Consider the following 27,253-nt stretch of genomic DNA (forward strand, 5'->3'; position numbering starts at 1 on the left):
TGACTAAGAGAACTTATGTTAATACCACCTAGCTCTTGTATATTACTTTTAATCCACAGATCTTGAAGTGCCTTACAAAGGAGATCAGTATCATTATGCTCATTTCACAGATGGGGAAACTGAGGCATGGGGAGGTGACGTGATTTTCCCACGGACACCCAGCAGCAAAGCTGAGAATAGAACCCAAGTCTCTTAAGGCCTAGCCAGTGGCCACATTGCACATAGGGATCAACAGAAACAACTGACTTCTCGAGACACACATATGCTCACCTGTCCTAGTGAGAGCCACAGGGGTCTCTGGCATGAGAGGTACAGAAACAATCCCTTCCCAGTGCGGGAGAGAGGAGATGCTGAGGGTTAGAGGTATTTAGATGGCCGCTTCCCACTGGAAGTAAAGACAGCAACAGCTGGGAATTTTTTCCAGTGGACACAGTGGCTTACATAATACTACTTCGCATTTGTGTGATTTTCTTCATGTTCAAACCACTTTGTAAACATCAATTAATCCTCACAATACCCTTGTAAGGCAGGTAACCATTACTAGCATTCAGACCAAGGGCGTTACAGTTCCTCTCCATTCCTAGAAAGGAAAGTAGGCATCTAGGCTGGATAAAACAAGCTAGAAATAGACACGCTCCTTAAGATGAGACCTATTCCCTGGCAACCACAAATAGATGTTGAGGGAGAAGAAGTCCAACTGCCTAACTTCAAAACCCAAAGAAAAAACACTTAAAAAGTTAAGCCACTCAAAAACCTAAAGAAAATCTCCTCAAGCCGAAAGCCTCCTGGGGACACATGGTCTTTGCCATGTTATCAGCCCCACACAGAACACATCAGTGCAGGGACGATCCCAGAGGAAGCCCTCCGTCCACAGGACAAGCCTTAAGAGAGGATGTGCTCCTCATCATGGAGCCAATTCAGTTCGGGGGCTAAATCCTTTTTGTGTTAGCACATGTGGGGTTTCTAGGGCAGGTACTCATCCATTTACGATGCTGAGCTCCTTGTGTCCAGCGGTGTGACATCAGCCAGATATATAATGCTTTGGAGAGCACCTTTGATTCTTGAGACCAAGGTTTATGAAGGCCACTACAAAAGATGAAACATTTTGGTTTTTTGCCTATGTTGTATTAGCTGAGGTGGTCACAGCATGTTTGGAGGGGAGACATGGGATGTGGATGATGGTTCCTAATTTAAGCCACATCCAAGACACAGGTGCACAGGAATTTGGATAGTCCAATAATCTGTTCCTTGCAAGGCTCATGGCAAGATGTGCAAGGAAAAGAAAGGAAACCATTAAAAGAACATGGTATGGAGGAAAATATAGAATGAGAAGATGTCCTGTTTTCTTGTCATGAACTAGAAGGTTTCTAACAAGGATAACTGGGGCCAAATTCATCTCCCGTGTGACCCCACTGAAGTCAGTGGAGTTACAGCAGGGCTGAATTTTCTCCGCACATTATGAACTCCTCAGGGCATTATTGTCTTATTTTTGATCTGTAACAGTGTCAGGAATACCAATGGTGCCCTATAAATATAAATAATTCCAGACCAAAAGAGAATCATAGGATAAAAGATTCCAACAGAATTACCACTGGATTACAGGCTACCTGCCATCTATTATCCAAAGCAACTTCTAATCAAACAGAGCAAGGAACTTGGTGGTGAGGAAAAGTCAAATAAAGGTCCAAGCCTGTTCAACCTGCCACTGAAAACGCCTATCTTCTACCTGAGAATGTCCCACATCTGACCACTAGAGGAAGCTATGAGGCTGGATAACACCACACCACACTTGTTAACATTTAAACCTCATCAGCAGGGGCTTCCCTTCTGTTTCTGGTCCCTGAAGCTCTAATGCAGCTGAGCTCACACTGCGCTCCATGAACTGTTCTCCTGGCTGTCGAAAACGAGGCAACAGGACGGAGACTGGGAGAGGACCTTGTTCATGGAAGGAGAACTCACCCTTATGAAGCTGCCAGAGAATGAAAGAGCAGTGGAGTCACTGGTCTAATACATTCCTGGCTAACTCAAGTCAGGTGACCAGGGCTGTGTCTCCCCCAAGACCATGAAATGACCAACTGCCTTAGGAAGCCTTTATCCATTCACAGTGTGGCCAACTGCCTGCACAGATTCTCTCTCCATCCCCTAAAGTCTTCCCACCCAGCTCGAAAGCTGAACTTGACCTTCTGTGCTATGGATACATGGTTCCAATGAGCATTGGATTGTAAATTCACTTCTACTCAGCCATCCCCTAGAGCCAATCTGCCCCTGGCACTTCTCTCTTGAACCTCTTCATGAGACCTGCAACTTCTCATGAACAAAGCCTGCTGAGTCAAATACTGCACTCCTCTTACCCAAGGATGCCATAAGGAACAGAGAATTCAAGAGAAAGTAAATCAAGACACAGCCAGATGGCAATTTGCAAAATCAAACTCCAAATCAAACCAAACGTACTAAATCAGAACCACCCAGGATGGAATCAGAGGCTTCTCCTCTAACCTCAGTGATGAGAGAACTTCTAGCTACTTCATCTCCCCTCCTTAGCAGGTGTATCATTCATTATCAACCACTATAAACTGGATTATAGCTTCGATAAGGCAACCAAGTCAGAGTGTCAGAATCTCTATGTACTTATATGGCCTTCATCGCCATAGTATCCCAATCACAAGTGCCTTACAACACCCCGTGAGGTAGGGAACTATTATCCCCCTTCACAGATGGGAAACTGAGGCATGGGTTAGAGTGACTTCCCAGGGACATCCAGGAAGTCTGTGGCCGAGACAATAATTAAACACCTATCGCCCTAATCCCAACCCCATATACTGGACACTAGACTATTTGAATGGCATTCCAGACTGGAGCATATTAGGGGCTTCAGCCTGTGTGGGTGCACTGGGGAGGAAGCCCTGCAGAGCCGTGCTGCTAACAAACAGCACCTTGAAGATACCAGTCTGATTCCAGCCTCTCAGCTCATTTAGAGTTTTGGAAATACTCATCCAGGTATGTTGGCTGTTCCCAACTCCCCCACTCTAGAGAGAGAACACAATGACAGCAAACTCTACAACGTGGCCCCAGGCCTCACCTATTACATTACACCTGATTTGACTTCTCCAAAGACAGGTAAGCACTCACCTGTACAGATGAGTGGCTTTGGATACACTTAAAGGAGCCCAATGTTTCTGCCAAGAAGCAATGAAGGCCGCTCCCCTTTTGATGGGAAAGGACAGGGTCTAAGATATCTTATTCCAATGCCGGGAACCATATTGATCCTGGGTGTAACCCTACCAAAGTTAATGAGGCTGCAACCAGGAGAAATGTGGTCCAATAGTCAAGGAGTCCTCTTCTGCTATTGCAGTAGTGTCAAGAGTCCTTTGTGATCTTGGGTGAGTTCTAGCCAATAGCAAGCCCACATGGGGCAGAATGGGGAAATTGACCTTTTTGTCTGGGACTAGATTAGCTTTGCTGTTATACTTCCTAGGCCCTGATCCGGCAAGGCAATGAGACTCGGTGGGAGTGGAGGATGCTCAGTGATTCATAGGCTTGGGCCCCACATCACCTGAGGTCACTTCCCATGATTTACTGAAAGAAAGAAAATGGCACAAGCCTTATAAGTGCCTTAGCACCATCTGCCAAATGAGTGAGTGCATGACGAATAGCTTATAGGATCTTCTTTCTTATCTCAAGCCTTCTCAGCCTTCCCTCTCAGCCATTATCTCCATCAGGAGATGATCTTGAAGTCCTAGGATTGCCACCACAAGGCCACTCTCAATTTTAATATATTACACGTTCTTAATGAGCGGCACACTTTCTAAATCTTATCAGAGTCACCAGCAAATGCAGGAAACTTCACAAGAGTGGAGCTACCACAATACAACAGGGACAATGGCTCCTGTCACATACTGTTTTTAACTGTGTCCCCCTTACTCTCAAAGGTGCGTAGACTGTCCACACTATGACTTACACCATGCTAGTAAGAACTCCTCGTCAACGTAGGTGTTGCTAGGGCTGTTTCCCAGGCCAATGTGGACAGCGACTTTTCCATTTCATCTGCACTACAAATACAGCTGTAAACAGGGCACCAAACACAGGCTAAAGCCTCAGACATTTCCCATCTGCATTACAAGACCAACTCTGCTTTAACTGTGCGGGCGAAAGGCATGTTGTAATCAGATCCCCTAATACTGTCGTAGTGTAGATGGACGCAACGTCCAAGAATTAGGTTAGAAAATCATGCTACATACAACAACGGGGAGAAAGCCAGCTGGGGCATCTTGGGGGTGCATCACAGCATGGTCTGATTAACCTAGTTCTCAGAAAACTCTTGCTGATCAGAGGAATTGTGATAAGGCCCTGCTAAAGATGCTTGTTAGCATAATTAGAACTGTAATGTGGACAAGGCCTGAAACTCTGAAGTTCATGCAGGCAAAGCAGAATACGGGACAGAGAGAGGTGAGAGAACCTGTTATTTCTTTTATCTCTATGTTAAGGGCACTCATCTAGCAGCAGGCAACTATTATCCTGTGACCACTTTTTACTTCATGGTCATTTGTGACCAACATTATTTTGTAAACAGCCCCGCTAATCGCTTTTTAAAATCCATCTTAGATATGGGGAAATAAAAACATTTGATCCTCTCCGTTAACTGAATAAATACATTCGCTACAGACCAATGAGGAAGTGAGGAGGGGATAAAGGGATTAGAGGACTTGATTTACTGCTGTGGATGTGTGCCAGGTTCCCCACATCCCTAGTAATAACAACACTAAGCTAGATAAAGCAACAAAGTAAAACTATTTCCCCATGTTTATTTCTCCCCCCTGGACTGTTCCTCACAACTTCTTGTCAACTGCTGCAAATGGACCATTTGGATTACCACTACAAAAAGTTTCTCTCTCCTGCTGGTAATAGCTCACCTTAACTGATCACTCTCGTTAGAGTGTGTATGGTAACATCCATTGTTTCATGTTCTCTGTGTGTGTGTGATAGATAGATATATATCTTCCTACTGTATCTTCCACTGCATGCATCTGATGAAGTAGGCTGTAGCCCACGAAAGCTTATGCTCAAATAAATTTGTTAGTCTCTAAGGTGCCACAAGTACTCCTGTTCTTTTTGCGGATACAGACTAACATGGCTGCTACTCTGAAAACAGTCCTGTGGCACCTTATAGACTAACAGATGCATTATCTGTTGGTCTATAAGGTGCCACAGGACTCTTTGTTGCTTTTTACAGATCCAGACTAACACAACTACCCCTCTGATACTTGACACTAAGCTAGATAGTTCATCATGCCAAATGCTAGCAACAAATTCCTAGAATAGACCCTGATCCAGGCTGCAAGTGAAGTCAATGGAAGGACTCAGAAGACTTCACTGAGTGCTGGATTGGTCCAATGAAGCACTGTAACAGGTAACAACGTTTGCCCATAAAAGGGCAATTCAAAGCCCACCGAAGACAGTGGGAGTCTTTCCAGTGACTTCGGTGGGCTCTGGATCAGGGCCTACATGAATACAGATACATTAATACAGTGCATCTGCAGCATCAGCTGCCATGTAACTAATACATTCGTATTATGACTTTAAAAGACATTCTGTCGAGATCAAGCACACATTTAACAAAACCTATATCCTGACTTGTTTTACACTTTTTTTTTTTTGGCCTGGATGTTTTGCACATCTCTCAGCTGGGTGAGCAAAACTAGACAAGTCAACTTAAATTCAGCAGTTAGTCAGTTTCAGCTAAAGATTCTCAGGCATTGTCCAGTGCTGTGATGTCTGAGATGCAAAAGCTGCGAGGAAGGGTGATGTTTAAACCTTAAAAAAAGCCTCTTCATTGAGATTGTTCATGAAAATATTTTATACAGTTACTTAAAAAAATAATAATTCTTCCTCCCCCCCAATGAAACCTAAATGTGGGGCATAAACCACGTGACAGTTTCCCTTTAAATAAAGTCAGTTCATATATTAAAAATAATTAGCTTCTGTTACAGAACAAAAATAAGAGCTGGAGGGAAGCCTGGAAGACAAGAGGTCAAAGGTTTGCCAAAACTCACTCACTTCTGAAGGTGGTGGTCTGAAGGTGGTGGTGGTGTTTGGTATTTGTAATGCAGACACCAAGCCAATCAGAAGAATCAAAGCTCTACAAATGGTGAGGAGCTCCTGACTAGAGGGTAAAGAGATTATATGGATACCCATCAGCTTTACTTATTTGTAGGGCTGTGACTACATTCTTTGCCATTGCTCCTAAAAGCCTCACTTTTCAAGGCAGCACTACAGCACCGAAAAGAAGTTGGGTTTGTTAGCATTGGAAGAATCTCAAAAATCGACAGATTATGCTTGTGACCACCAGGGCCAAAATATAAGCAGATGATCCAGCTTTTCCCTTTCACTGACTCTAGTCTGTTAACATACCAATGGCCAGGACATCATAGGAAGGTTTGGATGGCTCGATTTGCCAACCCCGAGTGAGCTTTCAGAGAATTGGATGGCGTGATTCCAATCCCTGCGGAAGAGGGTGAGAGAGTTTCAAAACGATAAGGCAGAAGTCAATATAATTCCAAGAGCTCTTTTACGTCTCACAGAAATGAAAGGGAATAACAAAGTGGAATCAGTGAATGCCTCATGCTGCAGAGATTGGCGTGGCCTGTAGCAAGTGAAACCATACACAGAATGTCATCACTGGAACATCCCACAGTGGAAGAGAAGTAGAACGTCATGCGCAAGTTTGTTTTTTTTACAGAAGGGCCTGATGGTTCACATCAAATTCAGCCCTGGGGTAACTGGTTACAACCACTCAAAGCCAATGGAGTTACAGTAAAGCTGAATTTAGTCCTTTGAGTCTACAATACAAGGAAACGAGCCATGCATTTAGCCAAAACACTAGTCAGTTATTTCACGTGGACTCAGCGAGGTATGTGGGAATAGGCACTGCTCCGTAGATATGACTCCAAGCTTGGTTGCCTCACAGCTATGCTCACACTCCCATGTTTTCTGCACTCACTCCCACCAGCCCAATACAGTGCATTCCAGGTAACTGAGCTTTGAGTCACAGCTACGCTTTCCCCATTTGTAGTTCCACAAAGCATCTGGATGTAATACATCACCCTTTTCACCATATTCCACCCCCCATCAGCCCCCGCCCCAAAAAAGGAGGTGAACACCAAGCGGATCCATTCCATGTTGCCACTGGCTTGGCACTTTTAACTTTGGTGCAAAAGAACGTTTACAAAATAAAATAAATAGATAGAAAAATAAAACAAATAAATAAACCGACAGCTGGAAAACATTTTTGAATATCTACAAAAAAGGCAGACAGATACGTACACACCAAGAGCTCCCTGATCCCAAACCTCTAACTCCACTTGCATTCCCAGTTTTTCCCCCTGCTCCTATGTTGTTGTTTTTTTTAAAACGCTCCCAATACTCTCTCCACCCCTCTGCTGTCTTCTCTCCACAGGCTGCCGACATGGATGCCATGAAAGCAAGGGGGATTGACCCTGGTCCATGAATGACCTGTTTACATTTATACTCCGCTTGGTGCCGTTTCGAATGCTGGCACCGAACAAAAGTACTTAAATAAATAAATAAATAAATAATGAATGTTTTCTGCTACTCTACAAGGCTTTAGAAACAAATGACATGGGAGGAACGGAGAGAGGCAGGCAGACATTTGTAAAGTCCACGTGCTGGAGCTATCCCAGGATGCTGTATTGAGCAATAGGGTTAACAGGGCATCGGGGCAATAGAGAACAAAAGTCACGCTACATGATACACTGAAAGGCAGGTACGAAAGCCACAATGCAGCGCTTGCACGCAGTGTTTCCCTTACAGAGGCAAGTCGGTGCTGTTATGCCGAGTTTTCCTTGAAGTCCCATCGTCTCTGGGCAGCGCTCTCTGCAAGTTGGACATAGCTGCTGTCTTTTTAAGGTCAATGACCGCATAGGAGTCCATCCTGCTGGCTGGGTGGGCGGCAGGAAGTGGGGCGCAGGGCACCTGGAGGCTCTGGCGCCTCTTGTGGGGGTCAGCCTCCAGCTCCACCTGGATGTAGTTGAGCTGCCGCTGCTGCTCTGGGCAGGGCCGGCGGAAGTCGAAGCTGAAGACACTAGGTGTGCAGTTGTGGCGGTGCTGCAAGAAGTCATCCCGACGCAGGTCGCTGTGCAGTGCGGTGTTCTCTGAGTTCATGTAGTTTTGCAGGGGATCACCTTCATCCGGCTCGGGGTAGCCATTCGGAGAAGGAGTCAGCGCGTCCCCAGAGTCCTCGTCCTGCCGCAGCGGCTGGCACTCCCACACAGGAGGCAAGGAAGGCAGGTTCTCGTAGTGCAGCAGGGGCGTCCTGCGGTGAGAGCAGCTGTTTAAGCCCAGGTCCTCCCGGGTGAGTTTCAAGCGCCCACCACGCCGGAGAGACGCGCCCCCAGCAGGCAGCAGGCCATTCACATTCTCGTATACGCACCTGGGCACGAGGCACTCATCCTTGCACTCGTTGTTGTTGTTAGGGGCGCAGATGTGTCCCCCGCACTCCCGATGGTAACGGTAGGAGCTGTCACGTTTCACCATGTGCCTGTGAACTGGGGCAGGGCCCAGCACAAACTTCACCTCCCCCGGCTGAAGGAAGACCTGGGGGTTTCGGTCCTCCAGAGAGCAGCTGTGGTTCCCGTGCAGAAAAGGAGGGTGAACTTCAGGCAGTGAGTGCATGCAGTGCCGGCCCCTCATCTCCTCCTCGCCACTGGTTGTGTTCACATAGGTGTGGGACTGCAGGGAGAGAAAATGTGTTTTAGAGGCAGAGGGTGATGCTGGGGAGGGGGACAATGATAGGAAGAGATCAGAGCCAAAAATACAGGGGGTGGGAGTGGGGGTGGGATTGAGTGTGAGTACAGCTGAGAATGTGAGTGGGGAGAGTGAGAGGGGTCTAGTGGCTGATAAAGTGGGAGGAGGTGAAGGAGGCTGAGCCACAGTATTGGTGGCTGAAAAAAGTTGGAGGGACAGTGTGCCAAGGAAGTGGGGAGTTAAACTTGACCAAAAGGGATGCTGCTATGGTACAATTATGTTCACACATCGACTGTTGCAAACCAAACACCCAGCACCTGGAGACAGGAATGAATTTTGTTTTCTCTCATGGATGTGAATTCAGTTTCTAAAGGGCAGGATGAGCAGCAACTTCAATTGTATTCTCCTCACACTGCTCATCTAGAGACTGCCCTGAAGAACTGCAGTTCTAAAGGGGAAACAATATGGCTCCAAAGCTTCCCCATTAGTCTGGCCTGATTTGGTTCTGCTCATCGCTCCCAGAATTCCCCAGCCTCTCCTTTAGGACCAGAGCCACTATTAATCAGGGGATTGATGTGTGGGCTCTCGGAAGCGCTCTGCTGGTACAGTTATACTGGTATATTACACCAGCAAAGCGCTCCTAGCGTAGATGCAGCTTATAGCAGCAAAACTGTGCTTTTGCCAGTAGAGCTTATTCTAGCCCCTCCCCCCAAAATGAGCTGTACCAGCGAAATTGCAGTTTTGCCAATACAACGACTTCTAGAGTAGGGGCTTCTGCCAGTACAGCTTTGTCAGCCAGGGATCACGCGTCATCACACCCCGACTGACATAGCTATGCTGGCAAAAGTTTGTAGCACAAACTTGCCCTCACATAGGCTCCTTTCAAACATGAGCAACTTGTGCACACGAGATGATTTAAAACAAAATATCTATGACACATTTTTAAACAGGTCTCAAGTTGAGCTCAAACTCTGATGTGGAGCATATGAATTTCAATCTACACCAGGTGAGATGTCTTCTTGAGTGGTTTATATAAAGTATCCTAGGACACAGAAATCACATGAGAAAGGAGCCCACACCTGCCTAGGTTTGTGTGACTCTGAAGCACCGGCTATCAGACAATGATGGAGACAAGACACTGGGGGTATGTCTTCATTACCCGCCGCATCGGCAGACAGGGATTGATCCAGCTGGGATCGACTTATTACGTCTAGTCTAGACACAATAAATCGATCCCCGAGCCCTCTCCCGTGGACTTCTGTACTCCAGCTTGGTGAGAGGTGCAGGCAGAGTCAACAGGGGAGCAGCAGCAGTCGACTCACCGTAGTGAAGACACCACGGTAAGTCGATCTGAGTACATCGACTTCAGGTACATTATTCACGTAGCTGAAGTTGCATAAATTAGATCGATATTTCCCCCCCCGCCCTGTAGACCAGGCCTGGGTCTAATGGATTGATTTGGTATGATAAATCCTATGAGCCTAAACACAGAGATCAAAGATCAGCTGCCCAAGCAGTGTAGTGGTAGCACAACACCATGCAAGGGTCTGAGTTTCGGTATCCAGCCTAGAGTTTTGCTTGGGGCTGGTAGAGATGTGGAAGCAGCACATACAGTCTCAGGAGGGAATTGCATGCTGCTGTCAAACAAGGGGCAGATCATTACTGATGGACCAGGGAAGCTACACCCATCCCTCGCTGCAAGCAGCTGTTCCAGCAAGTAGTCACAGGGGTGCAAATTTGCAACAGTGAAACTAAGTAAAACAGCCAAGGAGGAGCAACTGACGAGGTAAGAGGGTCTCTGGGCTTCCTTAACATTGAGCAGATGCACGAGCCTGGCACCCCACAGGAACCCTAGAAGAGAAGGAGACATGCTACGAGTTCCCTGCAGCAATGGAGATCAGGAGACCTGGGCTTACCTGCTCATCCGGCCCAATGAGGGCATGTGTGGAGTCCTCCCCAATGGAGGAGTGTCTCAAGCTGTTCATGGAAGGGTGTCGGGCTGCGGAGTAGGATGGGGCTTCCCCAGGGAAGCTGTGGAATCCGTTGGGGAACCCTGGAACAGTGTATCCCAGAGCTGGGGGGAGAATTCAGAGAGACGTGCTTTAGAGACAGAGCATCACACTGGCCTTGCGTATAGATGTGGCTGCGGCTGCACCATGGGCCTGCTCCTCAGAGGGCCTTATTCAACAGGCGTGCTGGAAAGGCAGAGCCTGCTTGGCTGGGGAAGGCTCCTACCGTGGACTCGAGGGCCCAGCTCAGAGGCCAGAAAGCTCACAACAGCTGCTTGGGAGAAATGTAGCCTTGGCTGGGAGACCAGCATCCAACACAGAGATAAACTTGGACAAACTTTCTCTACCCCTCCATTCCCCTGGACCTAGTACTCTGGAAGCCTTACTGTTAGGTGTCTGGGGTGTCCGGGATAGCTCCAGCTCAGTGGAGTGACTGCCCCTAGTCATGACGACTGGCTCCTCCACCACATTGATACTATTACACTGCATTAGGTCCTGCAGCAGGTTAAAGATCTCCTCCGCCCTTGAACACTTGAAGGCAAATATCCCTGTGCAAACACAAAGAAGGGGGGTGGGGAGAGACAACAACAATCTTAGTTTAATAAGAGTGTAGTCTAGTCCTTGGAAAGCAACAAAATGTAAAATCTGATTGAGTTTCTGTTTAACACAACACAATTAACCTGGGGAACACACTGTCACAGGATAAGGTCACAAGCTTGGCAGGATTCAAAAAGAGATTAGACATTTATATAGGTAATGGGAATATTCACCCTTCCGTTAGATAGCATACAAATTTGTAAGAGGTATAAAGTCTCATGCTTCGGGGTACAAGCCACATATTAAATGTCTGGGGTTAGGAAGTAATTTCCTCTATACACCCGGTGTTACACAACTGCTCATTATGAAGCTTCTTCCATTTTCCTCTAAAGCTCATGGTGCGAGCCAACATTTCAAACAGGATACTAAATTAAATTGACAACTCATCTGACCTTGGTGGGCAAGCCCTGTACTTCTCTACACAAATTTATGATTTACAGGGAAATATTTTGTAAGATATTGTCAATATTTAAACACCCCTGAGGCAATATTTCTGTATAGTGTATCCTGTTGTTACATCATTAGAAACATAACACCACCATTACTAGTTGATCCATGAACTGGTGCATCTAATGCCAACATTACATTAGTTAACTCTGCTGGAAATATGAATGGTATACTGGGTGACAGATGAGATTCTTCACCTGTAATTTCCATTCTTTCATTTTACCTGGGGCCCGATCCAACTCCCATTGTCAATAAAGTCTTTCCACTGACTCTAATGGGAATTGGATTGGGCACCTGGAATGCATGTGAAAGGGAGGGGCAACTGCACCCCACTTATAAAATGTATCAGATTAAACAATGGGTCCCCAGATAAATAGTTTGACCAATAGCCAGTGTGTGCAGAACTAACCAATCACATGCTGGTGCGCACACACATTAATGCACAAAAGCCATAGCAACAAGGACAACAGCATGGCAACAATTGCTGCTACTCTAAAGAAAAATTTGAAAAATATTCTTGCCAGAAAATATATGCATCCGTCTTATTCACCGGGGCTAGGGAGGAATGATCCAAATAAAAATCAATTAAGTGAGAAAGTCTCCTAAGAGCAGGAAAAGAACCAGAGGAAATATACGCAGATCAAAACAGTATGGCTTCCATACAATTTAGCTTTGCATACAGAGGACATGGATGACTTAGCCTGTGCCCTCTGAAAGCTCTCTTTGTAGGTGAAGAGTGAATAACTCTACTCTATCTATGCTATCTAGAGCTCCATAGAAAACCCAAATAAACGTAACAGCATTCCAACGACTGATCTGAATCCTGCAAAAGGCAAAGTAGACACACACAAAAAGACACAGGTCCCACCCTGCTGACAACAGATAAGCATGGAATTCCACTAAAGGCAAATCCTGTTTATATAAATATTATAAAAGAGTAGCACACAGCATTGTAAATGCACACAGTACTTTATAAACAGACACAGAACATGTGGATGTGGACTTCATTCAGATAGCAGAGGACTTTTCAACACATGACGCTAATTGGGGGTCATAGCCTGATTTTTTTTTCTTTTGCTGTGTGCCAAGAATATGCTCATCTCTTTAAAGTAATATACAGATAATCTTTATGCCAAGAAACTTAACAGTTTAACAGGCAGCATGGTGTAGTGGGAATCAGGAAACATAGGCTCTATTCCCAGTTCTGCCACTGACTGAATGGTGTGTTCTTGGGTGAGTCATGTCAGCTCTGTGCCTCAGTTTCCCCCTACGTAAAAAATGGGGCACTTTTGGAAACACCCTCCCCCCACCTTGCAAAGTGCTGCGGGATCAGTGGATAAAAAGCAGTAAAAGTACTGGCAGACAGAGAAGACAGTATGCACTGGAAAGACCAGAACAGAGGAGGACAGGATTTTTTAAAAACTAACATTGACTCACTTTTTGGGGTCATTGCGGAATAACCAAGCCTTTTAGAAGGGACCTAAACGAAGACAGAGCAGAGGCTTGGCAGACAGTAGTACAGAGGACACAGATGATGACATGCATGCAAAAGCAAGTATCTGAAGTTGAAACATGCCTAGGAAACCAGAGCCAACAGCCTCACCCTTGCAAAAAGCACCGTGGGGGACCTTGGTTTCACATCCCATAGAAAGGTGGCATTTCTAGCACCTCCTCAGTACCAACACAGAAGAGTAAGCCCACAGAATCACTAACTTTTTCTGCCACTCGGGTTTTCCTTAATCATCTCTGATCCAATTGAAACCCCACTCCAAAACTGCTTACCTTAAGATATAATGAGAGCCAATTCTAGATGTGTTTCTCCATGCTGGGCATTTATAAGGCAATAGCCTAATTACTTTAACTCTATAAAGAAGTGAGCCACAATAAGGCACAAGAGTGATACCACATGATAGCTCTGCCCTCAGTCACAAGCTTCCAACATTAATGTCTTAGTTGGGAGTATTAAATGCACATGCAAACACACTACAGTAGCCTAGGGGTGTGCTATCGCTTGTGCACGTGAAGCAGGGTATAAAGCAGGTTTCTCAGATGTAATAAGCAGGGGAGGAATGAGCACCAAGCAGTTACAGCATTCTGCAATGGAAAGCTTTAGACAGGTTTGTTCCCCCAAAAGACATGACACCTTGTCCGGTCTGGCAGCGGCGTCCGCTCTCGAAGGAGAAGAGGTTGGAGTCATAGCCATAGCGGCGCAGGCAAAGGTATGGCCACCTGACAGCATCGCGCTTGTGTGTGTGCAAGATGAGCTCCGTCTGCGTTAGCTCCATAATCCCAGATCCCAGCGCGTTACCCTCATCATCCACATTTGTTACCTGCAGAGGCACCAAAGCTCACATCAGGAGGCTCAAAACAGGAGATGTGACAGATGTAAGTTTGCCTGGAAGCCCCAGCACACTCTCTCCCTTGACTCATTAACATGCCATGCTCTTGGATGACAGGGGGAGGTCATTTGGGTGTGAATTCATTGCTGGTGAAAGGTGCGACATGCACAGCCCTGAAGACTGCAGTCCCACACCAGCTCAGCTAATGTGCCTCAACACAGGCATGGGGGGGACACCCTTGAGTGGGAAGAGGAGAGTTCAGTCTCTCCAATTCTTGGCCTCTCTGCTAAGTCTGTCAAATGGTTCAACCACTGCCAGCTGTGCTGCTGCTTTTACAACGTGGAGACCTGTTTACAGCCAATTAGGCTGAAACACACGGACTCATTTCACACAAGCCACCAAATAGCTACCATATGGTGATAACTTTTGATGCCCACTGACTTGGGCCCAATTTGAAAGGTTCCACAACACAAGAGCCATCCAATTTTCCCTTCCCATTGCATCTGTTTCTTCTCTGGCACTGGGAGATTGAATCTCGATGCCAATGCAAACCCTTCTACACGACAGACGGTGGAACCAGCAAGCAGGGGATTCCCTGCTTAAAAATTAGCAACACATTTGGAAATCTTTCCCTATGGAAGAATTTCCCCATAAGAGAAAGGGCTTTAATGCGTAGGTCCCATGAAATTTGAATTGTACTTTGCAGGCCTTGATTCCCAGTGGCTGCTGTCAATTGCAGAGCTTTCCCTCTAGGATAAAGGGTATTACCTTAAACTTGGTGGGGTGGTTGTCTGGGACACTGTCTCTGCACAGGTAGCTGTAGCAGCTCCCCATGACGTTAGCATACCAGGTGAGCCCTAGAGGGAGGGTGCGGGAGAAGAAAAAAAACAGAGGATAAGGGCACAATATCATTTGCGCTTTTGATCCATAATTATTGTTTCATCCCAACCAATGACCCAGGCTTTCAGAGTGGTGGAGCAAAGGCAGGGATGGCTCAGTGGAGCCCTGGAAGCGTACTGGACGTTAAATGCCCTCAAGGAAATGGGGAGTGGGTCTGCATGCCAGGGTGCAATGCCACAGGCAGGCCACACAGTGCACATACACACCACCAGGTGATTTTTCTAATAGAAGAATATTTTCATAGTTATCCATCTATGGAGCAACTAACAGTGATACAATGGGACTATGGAAGCTGTTCATAAAACAAAGTTACTCTGGAGTTTTGGCACCAACTACCCATTTTATGACTACTCCCAATGAGGAAGGATTCCGTAAGCACTAGCCAGGTCTACACTAGGAGTGTTTCACCAGTACAGCTATCCCAGGAGGGTATATCAGCAAAGCACTCCTTGTGTGGAAACAGCTTAGAGAAGCGAAAGCACAATCTTGCCACTATAACTATGTGTAGGCTAGGGATCACAACCCTGACTAACAAAGCCATGCCAGCAAGAGTCTGTAGTGTAGATCAGTGGTTCTAAACCATTTGGGGCTCAGGACCCATTTGTAAATGTTTATGGCCTGTTGTAAATAGTCTGGGGGTGGAGGCCCTGAAGGGTTTCAGTCAGGTCCTGCCCAGCACTCACCCCACAGCGGGTTGCAACCCCACACTGCAACCTTCGGGGTTGCAGCGCCACACAGATTTGGCCGCGCCTCCCTGACTTGACCAAATTTGCATGAGTGGAGTTGTGACCTGGCTCATGGGGTTGCAGTGCCACTCACTCAAATTTGTCCCATCCATGACAGCTGGGCCAAACCTGAGTGTCGCTCAGATGCCCGAGATTGCAGTGCATGGAGGCAAGCCCAGCCAGTCCTGTGGGACAGGAGCCAAAGGAGCTGCCACGCAACCCTTTGAAACATTCTGGCGACCCAATTTTGGGTCTCAACCCTCAGGCTGAGAAACGCTGGTGTAGACCTAGCCCTTGTGCAGTGCCTTTGAGATAATCCGTGAGGACAGAAGAAAGTTCGTAACTCTTTAGTCTCACTTGATTCTTACCCAGTTGAGGCCATTAGGTGGTTTTTTAAGGGCGGGGAGGGATTCCCACTTTATTCCCACAGTCCTCTGCTGAGTGTCATGGTAACCAGGATGTCAAGAAGTCACCTAGAGTTCCGTAGAAACTGTCCCATGTTTCACCTGACAAGAATCCAATCAAAGAGAATGGCAGAGAAAAGAAAGAGAGAGCGCTAGTTTTTTTTATCATATCTCTATTAATCTTTCTAAAAAGTTAAGAAAAACTTACATTTATAAATTATTGCTTTAATTTAAGTTTATGTAACACACTGCATGGACAAATACAGTGGGGACCTGACAAGTAAAAAAATACTTTGGGGTAAATTAGAACGTAGGCGTAAACAGATCAATCCAGAACTCACTGGGTGAGCAAACTGAGAGGTAGGTCAACAGGAAATGCAACTAGTATTTGCTTACTTCCTCCTATTGGCTGCTTTTTTCCCACATCCCTCTCTTGTTTTGTAAGTTACACTTCCTTTGCCTGTTCAGCACAAGGTACCCTACTCTGCCACTTACATCCATTTTCCACCCAACAAATGTCATTGTTGAACTTGGCACAGATGTTCACGGGAGTTGTACCATTTACAGCAGAACGAACAATGCCTGCAAAGCATTTTCAAAGACACCAAACGTGTGTGCAGCTATTAAGGAATTAGCTCAACACCATTCATAAATGAAGTGGGGCTGGAAATGCAGATGGGCAAATGAAATTTCAGACAAAGAACACAAGCAACTTTCTTTTCACTGGGCAATTTTGGACAACTAATCTCCAGAAATAAGACAAATTTTGTCTCAATTATGGGATCCTGATCCATTACTGGGCGTCCGAGGCACTACTGCAATATAAATAAATTATAATACTAGTAATTAGCATCAAAGATACTAGCAATCACATGCATCTGCTGCTTTAGGAATCTGTATGCATCTGAATTAGACAGAAGGTTCCTAACAAGGTTCAGAGAGCAAGAAGCTACAGAAGCCAGTGGACAAATAACACAATAGCTATTCTATTTTGGATCATAAAAGGAACAAATTCTAGATATACACAAAACTAAACTACTATTCAGTACTTGTCAGAGACTGCAAGTGCCTAGTGTACAGGAAATGCACGTACTAGTAATAGGAAAAACTGACATTACAGACTTTAGTTTACTGAATTCAAAGTCAACTCGGGGCACCTGAATCAGAACCAGTCACTACCAAAGGACGCCTCGTGTTAATTATCTAGTAGTCCAAGGAGTGAGAGAGTAAAACTGTATGGATAACTAGCCTGACATTACAAGAGTAAATGAAATGAAGATGCTATTGAAAATTTCAAGCTCTGGCACATAATCAGTTTCATCATCAGTCACTCCAGCTTAGCAGGAGTTCAGAGACAAAGATGATTCTCTTGGGCAAAAGCAGTCTCCTCAAGCCCACATGTATAGGCTGTGGCAGAGACCATGTATAGCTAACACATTTCCACCATTACAGTTATAAATAATATCCCATTTGCCGCCACTGTACATAACTCTGTCAGACTTGATTCTGCTCTTTCTCCTTCCTTATCCATACCTGGGTATCTCTCCATCACACCTCTGAAACACTGCCTCTGTCTGCCACTGCCCCAGTCCTACCTCTGATGAATCCTCATCCCAATCTACACTTAAAACTTAAATTGACATGGCTACAGCACTGACACCCCTGAGCTCTGCAGTTCTACTGAACTAAACCCCCAGTGTAGATGCGGAAGCATTCTTCTGTTGACTAGCTACTATTGCTCAAGGAGGTGGAGTTACTCCAGTGACAGAAAAAACCCTTCTGTCACTGCAGGGTACACCTATGCTCCAGGATTGTAGCAGTATAGCTGCAGCACAAGTTATGCCACTGTAGCCCCTGCAGAGTAGACACACCTTAAGTCTCCTCTCAACTTCATTACTGCAATGACCTTCTCAATGGCTTTTCTTTGTCCCAGCTCCCCCAACTCCAGAAAATGCAATATTCTGCAGTCTGCATTCTTACAGCCAATACAATCACATCATTCTCAACGCTGAATAACTCCATAGGTTCATGACTCAGTTCAAAATTGGCCTCCTTGTTTGTAAAACCCTCCATGAACTTGCTCCAGCAGACCTCACAGACTTTGCCCACTAATCTAGCATCAGCCTCCTCTCTGTCTTTCAACTAATCTGGTCATTGCTGGCACAGGGAGCCTTCTCTTCTGCAACTCCTGCCATTACCAACATCCTCCTCCCCACACTATATCAATTCTCCATCCTATTTTAAATCTCAGTAGAAAACTTCAACCTTTTCCTTTGCCTCTTCATTTTTCTCTCCCTCTACTAGTATTTCTGTTACTTGGTTCTCTGGCTCTGTAAAATGTTTGGGAGTGTTATGGGCTTCCACTGAAAGCCTGTAAGGCTCAGAACTGAAAAAATGAGATTATAAAACTACCCATGTAATGATCTTTGCAGATTCCCTACTCAACTAGTCATTGCAGACAATGCCTTGTTGCTATTTTAGCTGTATCCATTTGATGCAGATACCTAGATTCTTGAGACACTACTCTTCAATGAGCAATCCTTTAAAAACGTGCCTTTTTCTGACTATGCTACACATCCAGAGCATATCCTAGTTGACCAAAACAACGTATCTGCAACTGGAAAAAACCCACAAGCCAGTCTATCCCAGTGGGACATTTTTAGGAAATGTTTCATATTGACTAAAACGTATTTTAAACATCACTTTCTACAAGACAGTGGAAAGAACTCAAGCACCCTCCTTATTTACTGCCTGCCTACAAACTGTACACATACAAGTGCTTCAAAGCTCTTTCTGAACTTCCATCATCCAGATCCCTTTGCCCACACCAGCTGCTCCAGTCATCTGCTGAAATCCCCCATAGCCTATACACAAGCGAAGCAAAATGCTGCTATCCTTTGTTAAAGGCCCAGACGTCAGTTGCGTCTTTGGCATATTAATATCTACAATACCATTTCTCATGGTTTCTTGCTCACCATGCTTAATTGGCTGTGCTTTCCGTGGGAAATGAAACCAGCTAGCAGTCCTAGCCCTATGCACACCTGTGATTGTCTGGGTCAGTGACAGTGCGTCTACACTGTAGCTGGAAATGTGCCTCCCAACTCTGCTTGAGTTAGTATGCTCGGTCGGAGGATTTGGACGCAGGTAACTACCCAGAATTGCTGCCTGTGAGGTGCTATTCCCACTGCTATTTTTAACACATTAGCTCAGGCAGAGCTAGCACCCCCAGCTGGGAGGCTCTCTCCCAGCTACATACCCTAACATGAGAACTGCCTACAGCCAAGGGATGGGAATATTCTCAAAAAGATACAAGGCTCCATGGTTGTCAAAAGGCCTAAGGCAGGATATATATCATTTTCTATCTTACTGTGAGGGATAGATTCTGAAATCACAGCTGGCAAATTTTCTTGTGATACTCCTGTCACCTTTCAATAAAGGTGGAGATTTTCAAATGCACAAACTGGGGACTGGGCACCTAACTCCCATTAATTTTCCATGGAAGTTGGATGCCTAACTCCTGTTTCTACCTTAGAAAATATCTAAGGTAGATATTTTTTAAAAACCAAGGAATGGAAAGTCATCCACATACAAAACTCCATCCTCTCCAGCTCATATCTCGGCTCTTCTTATTGAGTGTCTCGGTGCATAGTTCAACTCTTCGATTCCCTTTGGCCTACCAAGGGTGGGAATTTGGTGGTCACCTCCAGAACTCTGACAGCCCCAAACACCCTCCAGCACTATAATTCACAATAGTGCCTTCTCCTCCTCCTCTTGTAATCTCTTCCTGTGTTTTTCATATTTATGTTTTTGAGAAATGTGGGTTAAAAACAATCATGTGAAATGATGACATAGCTCCTTTTTCTGGAGGGTGGTAGATGAGAAATAATCTAATCTTCATTTTGGAATGACATTTTTTAGTTTTACACAAAGATGACAATTTTAGGCCGAGGCCAATAATTTCTCCAAGGAGCTTACAAATAAAAATGCACTTTCAACACAAATGAGCTGATATGCACTGTGTATTGCATCTCCAGAGCTAATCTACTGCACTGCTTTGTTCGGTTTCCAAAGTGATTATAGACCCTATGTTTATGTGCAACACACAGGTGGGGAACTTCCTCATTATCAGCAGTGGATGCATAAGACCAAATTGAAAGCTTTTGGTTTGCAAGATGACTGACAGACAGCATGGTACATATCAGGGAATACCCTTCCAATTGGCACAACACTACCTGCAGAGACCATGTTAAGACAGAAACCTGCCCTGGAGCGAAATGTTAATATGACACAAGCTTTCAGGAATCTTTAACCCCTTATTTATTGTGTCTTCAAATCCCAATCTGGAGATTGCCCACCCTGTGGGTATAGCTACATTGCAATCTTGCTTGCCTACTGCAGCGCGGATGCAGCCTGTGTGAAAGGCAATGCCTAATTCAGTCATTTGTATCCGGAAACAAGGCACATCACTCCCAAGTTCAAAAATTTTCACTGCCTTCCTATCCATTAGAATTCAGATCCAAACCTTCCTGTGAGTCTTCATGCTCCTCCATGGACTCCCCCAAACTTGAATTCATCTCTAATTGACACTTTTCTTCCGCTCCCTGACTATCTCATATTTCTGTCCAACATTCCCTGTCTCTTCACAGCCAACGGCAGAGACTTCTGTCTCCCTGTGCCCAACTCCTAAGAAGACTCATGTCCATCTAATGGTCTGTTTAATGCAGTATCCTGCGCACACCTACTTGCAAATTCCATGTTCTGCTGGAATCTCATGTGCAACATTGCACAACTAGGGTTGCCAGGTGTCCATTTTTTAACCAGAACACCCGGTCAAAAAGGGACCCTGGCGGCTCTGGTCAGTCGGCCATTAAAAACCTGGCTCCGCATGGCTGGCAGGCTCCCTACCGCATGGCTCCCAGAAGCAGCGACATGTCCCTCTGGCTCCTAGGCGGAGGGATAGCCAGGTGGGCTCTGCACATTGCCCCCACCCTGCGCACCAGCTCCACAGCTCCCATTGGCCAGGAACAGCAACCAATGGGAGCTCCAAGGGCGGCACCTGGGGCAGAGGCAGCGCGCACTGCACAGAGCCGCCTGGCCGCCCCTACACCTAGGAGCCAGAGGGACATGTTGCCACTTCCAGGGAGCCCCCCCAAGGTGAGCGCCACCTGGAGCCCGCTCCCTGCACCCCCTCCTGCACCCCAACCCCCTGCTCCAGCCTGGAACCCGCTCCTGACCCAAACTCCCTCCCAGAGCCCATACCCTGCACATACTCCCACACCCCAACCCCCTGCCCCCTCCTGCACCCAAACCCCACATCCAAATCTCCTGCCCCAGCCCAGAGCCCCTCCCACACCCTGAACCACTCATTTCTGGCCCCACTCCAGAACCCGCATCCCCAGCCCAGAACCAGTACTGTCTCCCACACGCCAACCCCTGCCTCAGCCCTCAACCCCCTGCCACACTCCAAACCCCTCGGCTCCAGCCCAGAGCCTCCTCCCACACCCAAACTCCCTCCCCGAGCCCGCACCCACTCTCCCCCCCGCCCCAACCCAGAGCCCCCTCCCGCACCCTGAACCCCTCATTTCTGTCCTCATCCCGGAACCCACACCCCCATCCGGAGCCTGCACCCCAACCCCTTGCCCCAGCCCAGTGAAAATAAGCGACTGAGTGAGGGTGGGCGAGAGCAAGCGACAGAGAGAGGAGGGATGGAGTGGGCAGGGCCTCGGAGATGGCCAAGGCAGGGGTGGAGTCTCAGAGAAGGGGCAGGGCTGGGGCAAGGCAAGGGTGTTCAGCTTTGTGCGATTAGAAAGTTGGCAATTCTCCCTTATGTGCAACACATCAGGGAGGCAAACGCTATTAATTACATGATTCAAAAAGCAAGAGATTTGAGCAATGACGAGAGAACAGCAAAATTGTCCCTGGATGCCACCTTGCATGCAAAAAGCGCCATTTGGCACAGGACGCCACCAAGTGCCACAGGACATAACCCACGACAAAACCCTTGGCACACAGCACAGTGCAGTCAGTGAGCCCCTCAAATCCATGCTTGATCACACGAGCAACTAGCAAAACTACAGAGGCCTGGAGTGGTGAAAAAGTAGGGAAAGGGCAAGGTTTGTCCTATGCCAGTGGCTTGGGAAGCAGGATGGATGCCCTAAAGCCCTGGTTTGCTAGGGCCCTGTGTGGCAATTACAAAGGGGAAAAGAGGTGGCAGCGGGCTTTAAAGAGGGGGACCATTATATTAGTGACAGCACAAAATGAAGCAATTGGCATGTGAGTAAGAAGGGATATTTAATGAGGGGATGCCAGGGCTCTTGGAGCATCAGGATAGGGATGGAAGGGATAATAAATGGGATAGGGTAGCTGATGAAAGATGGTCAGGTAAATCATGGGGGACTAGATAATGAGGGAAAGAATATTAGGGGGAGGTGTGAGCTCTGTAAAGTGGTAAGTTGGGGAGTAAGAAATGGTAGTCTGGAGGTAGGAGCAGTGAAATAGGGTGACCAGATATCCCGATTTTATAAGGACAGTCTCAATTTTTGGGTCTCTCTCTTATATAGACTCCTATTACCCCCCACTCCCTGTCCCGATTTTTCACACTTGCTGTCTGGTCACCCTACAGTGTAAGTGTATATGGGGTCAGTGAAAGAGGATAATGGGAGGCTGCTGGGGGGCAGGGGGAGGAGATAACGGGGGTCAGTGTAGCTGGTGCTGGGAGGGGTCAGTGCAGGAGGGGTTGGGGGAGGGGATAACGGTGGGGCAGTGTAGCTGGTGCTGGGGGGGTCAGGGGAAGGGATAACGGGGGTCAGTGCAGGAGGTGGGGGGACAGGATAACGGGGGGGTCAGTGTAGGAGGTGCTGGGGAGCAGGGGGAGGGGATAACGGAGGGTCAGTGTAGGAGGTGGAGGGACGGGGGAAGGGATAACGGGGATCAGTGTAGGAGGTGGGGGGACGGGGGAGGGGATAACGGGGGGTCAGTGTAGGAGGTGGGGGAAGGGGATAACGGAGGGTCAGTGTAGGAGGTGGGGGGGGTCAGTGTAGGAGGTGGAGGGACGGGGGAAGGGATAACGGGGGTCAGTGTAGGAGGTGGGGGGGTCAGTGTAGGAGGTGGGGGTCGGGGATAACGAGGGGTCAGTGTAGGAGGTGGGGGGGTCAGTGTAAGGCGGGGGGACGGGGAGGGGATAACGGGGGTCAGTGTAGGAGGTGGGGGGACAGGGGAAGGGATAACAGGGGTCAGTGTAGGAGGTGGGGGGAGGGGATAACGGGGGGTCAGTGTAGGAGGTGGGAGGAGGGGATAACGGGGGGTCAGTGTAGAAGGTGGGGAGTCAGTGTAGGAGGTGGGGGGTCGGGGATAACGGGGAGTCAGCGCAAGGGACGGGACGGGGGGGTGACGGTGCCAGGGGGACCCCTGGAGGAAGGTGCCGGCCGGGACGGGCCCGGGGGGGTAGTGGGGAGGGTGCCCGGGGGACGGGGCGAGCCGGGGGGGTCCCCGGGAGGGGGCCGGGGCAGTGCGGGGGACTCGGGGGGGCCGGGGCGGGGTCTCTGTACCTGCGGCGCTGCCCGGCTCTGCCGTGCGGGCGCTGAGGGCCGGGCCCGCCCCGCCGGCCGGCGCCGTAGGGCCCCTGTTCGGGCTCCGGGACCCGCCAGCGCCGCCTCCCTCCCCCCACCCCAGCTCGGGCCGGGGCCGGGGCCGGCCCGGACTCGGAGCCGCCGGGAGCAGCGAGTCCAGCAGCCGTAGCCTAGAGCGTCTCTCGCTGGGAGGACCCGGGCGGGTAGGCGATGCGGCCGCTAGGTGGCGCTGGGGACACGTGGCTCCGGTCCTCCGGCGGGGGGCGGGGCTCCGTAGGGAGGCGGGGAGGGGGCGGGAACTTGGAGTAAGCAGGGGGAGGAGCTTAGCTGCGGGGCGGGAACATGGGGCTTCTGCGTGTGGGAGCTCTGGGGCTGGGCAGCGTGAGGGGATTTGGGGTCGGGGGCAAGGGAGGGGCTCTAGGGCCAGGGGAGCTGGCCCTGGGGGGCAGAGAGGGAGGGGGAGCTGGGGCTCTGGAGGGTAGGGAAGGAGGGGAGCTGGGATTCTGGGGGGTAGGGAAGGAGGGGAGCTGGGGTATTTGGGGGGGAAAGTAGGGGCGCTGATGCTGAGTTAAAAAATTTTGCACCTAAAGAGAGAAAGCAGCTGGAGGAAGGGGAAGTGCAATGTAAAAACCCCACCCCACCCATCCACCCACAGCACACCCCACACTGCACCCAGCTCATGCCACAACAATGTACATACAGCTCACACACAGGCTCCCCCAACACAGACAAAACCCCATGTGCACTCCCACACCATATACACAAAACACCCAGCACTCCGCACACACTAACCCCACACCACCCACACCTGTTTCAGACAGATCATCCCTTTCTTCTAGCAAACTATTACTACTACCAGTCAAAAACCTCCCTTTGTCCCCATGGATTTAGATGCAGTCAAAAGGTGTGTCCCTGTTTTTCCTCGCCATATATCCTGTTTATAGTTTTCAAATACCTACACACTCCAGTAGCTGCCAGTAATGTTGCAATATAAACATAAAAGAATAATTCATATTAATAATAGCTCATCCCCACATACCATGGTAAATGCCTACAGATTAGATAATATTAATTATATTTTTACAATATTCATCACTTCCTGTACTAAACTGCTCGGTAGTATTGCTGACTGCTATTAAACAATATCAGAAGTGGCTGTATTTTCCATGGATATATAGTGATCCCTGAATTGTGTGGTTTGTAAAACACTGGAGGCTCCTGTGTGATGAAAGATGCTGTAGAAATGCAAGGTGATGCCATGTATTAAATCCTAATTTGGTAGGAGTGTTCCCTGTAGTGGCAAAGTGCCCACACCTGGCCCATTACCCTTCAGAGGCTATGGGATGGCCCACTATTCAAAAATGTGCTTTTTCCATTTTTTTGGTGGAAAGATTGCACGTGGACAGAGAGACACACACAACAGATTTCCCAGGGCACTATATCTTCTCCCCAGCCGTTTATCTGCCAACTACAATATTCCCTGATTCAACTAAAGTAGCAAACATACACACGCCAGCCAACTATTGCCCTGTACCTGCTCACAATATCCCCGTAACCTCTCAGAGTAGAATTCCCATTGCATGCAGTCTGAATGCATGGGATACAAATAATAATAATAATAATGCTAGTGACAACTAATTAAAGGTGGGCTTAACATGTTTTCCCTGACTTATGGACAGGGATAGTTTATGATTGTTCTAGCCAACCTATTCTCTAACTTCAGAGTTAAATTCTCTTCTGAAGTCAACAGGCGTAACGGAGAAGAATTTAATCCTGGCCTCTGAGAGATTGTGCGGGTTTATGTTTTAAACAAGTTTTGAACATGACTCAGACAAAATATCCTTGTCCACACCAGTCAGGGGAACTAATGTGAGACTTCTACTGGCAACAGCAGTGATGGAAATTGCCTGTACTTGGCAAGCTTCTGATCCCCCAGTGAAATTCACCCCTGCGGAGGGGGCCGTCTGAAGGCATACATGCTACATGAGTCTTCAGAATAGGGCATAATAAATCTGCAAAGCAGCTAATATGGTTCAAGACATACTACAGGGAGGCAGGGCTGCCCAGAGGTTTGAGGGGGCCTGGGGCAAAGCAATTTTGGGGGACCCTTCCATAAAAAAAAGTTGCAATACTATAGAATACTATATTCTCGTGGGGGGCCCTGTGGGGCCTGGGGCAAATTGCCCCACTTGCCCCCCCGCCCCGGACGGCCCTGCAGGGATGGTAGGGGGCTGCCTTGTGAGAGGGACAGTAGGGAGGCATTACTTACTAGGTCTGTACATCTGACAAATTACTTAGCTATTTCTGTTGTCTATTAGCCTGTAACAATGCTATAGGCCGGAACTGCCTTTTGTGTTTTGCACAGCATTTACCACAACAGGGGCCCGGTTGCACTTCGAGCCTCCAGGCTCTTCTGGAGTACAAATAATAACAAACAGCACAGTGCAGTGAAAGGTTGACTAAATGATTATATCTTCAGGGTTGTAGCACAGTTCCCTTAACGTGCTTAGAACACAGACTGGTTCTGTCTAGCGAGGCAGAATCTTTCGCGCTATGGTTGTGTTGTAATGTCTGGTCTTGTAGATGGGAGCTTAGGTGTGATTGAAATGCTTCCTTTTCTGTGTGAATAGACACAAATGACAGCGAGTGAATGGACAAGGAAGATGTAGAGGAGGCAGCAATAGTACAAATTGTGCAGAAAATACAGAGAGAGAGAAAAGAAAGGCCCAGCGGCTCAATGGGACAAAGTCCATAACAGCAAGCAGTCAAGATAAAGCTGACACCAAACCCAAACACAGTAGATTAACTTTCACAGAGTACAAGTTGGTAGAATAGTTCCCTTTAGGACTCTGGTCTAGCTGAATGTGCCTGGGGATTGGAGCTCCTTTTAGAAAGCCATCCTGGGTGAACTTTGATACACACCTAGAGACTGGCATAGGTCCCTTGTTGTTTTTGACAGGTGGACAGCGAAGGAAATAAAATGCTACAGAACAGGAGTGAACAGATGTGATGATACATATAGGGCACACTGGGGAGGCCACTTCCCACCTCTGTTACTGACTGGCTGCGTGACCCTGGGCAAGTCACTTCATAGTCAGCAGCATCATTTGAGTTATTTGTGTTGCAGTAATTCTTAGAGCCCCCAGCCTTTCTGCTAGGTGCAGGACAAACCAATAACACAAAGCCAATCTATGCCTGAAAGACCTTCCAGTGTAAATATGAGACAACGGGTAATACAGCAAACAGAGGGGAACCCAAGGTATCAGGGGGGCAATTATGATAAATGTGATTAACAGCAGTGAGGGCTCGACAGCTGCCTAACCATTGTTCCTTTCATTATTTTAGGCATCATGGCAGAAATGAGTTTTAAGGAAGGAGTCGCTGCTCCGTGCCTCAGTTTCCCCATCCCTAAAAAGGGGATAATTACCTTGACCTTCATTCCTGAAGCCTCAGAAGAGTTTGCGATCTGTGTAGCATAATCATCATCACCGAGAGGGAAAGCAA

At 47.6% G+C, this 27,253-nt stretch overlaps 1 protein-coding gene across 3 annotated transcripts; it reads right to left on the minus strand.

The window, feature by feature from the left end:
- Nucleotides 1-5,639: 5,639 nt before the first annotated feature.
- On the minus strand, nucleotides 5,640-27,195 carry FRS3 (fibroblast growth factor receptor substrate 3). 3 transcript variants are annotated; one of them, XM_045012342.1, is made up of 8 exons: nucleotides 27,177-27,195; nucleotides 16,146-16,283; nucleotides 14,921-15,009; nucleotides 13,957-14,143; nucleotides 11,156-11,317; nucleotides 10,677-10,834; nucleotides 8,447-8,745; nucleotides 5,640-8,329 (listed from the first exon to the last, which is right to left on the minus strand). In XM_045012342.1, exons 3-8 carry the CDS (start codon nucleotides 14,984-14,986, stop codon nucleotides 7,822-7,824), a joined length of 1,380 nt encoding a protein of 459 aa, XP_044868277.1. In that variant the 5' UTR covers nucleotides 14,987-15,009; nucleotides 16,146-16,283; nucleotides 27,177-27,195; the 3' UTR covers nucleotides 5,640-7,821. The 3 variants fall into 3 exon arrangements, with proteins under 3 accessions (XP_044868277.1, XP_044868275.1, XP_044868276.1); XM_045012340.1 differs by having other exon boundaries at nucleotides 5,641-8,745; XM_045012341.1 differs by lacking the exon at nucleotides 27,177-27,195 and adding an exon at nucleotides 23,729-23,844 and having other exon boundaries at nucleotides 5,641-8,745.
- Between the last annotated feature and the right edge of the window lie 58 nt (nucleotides 27,196-27,253).

Source organism: Mauremys mutica, chromosome 4, assembly GCF_020497125.1.
Source record: "Mauremys mutica isolate MM-2020 ecotype Southern chromosome 4, ASM2049712v1, whole genome shotgun sequence".
Classification (NCBI taxonomy): domain Eukaryota; kingdom Metazoa; phylum Chordata; order Testudines; family Geoemydidae; genus Mauremys; species Mauremys mutica.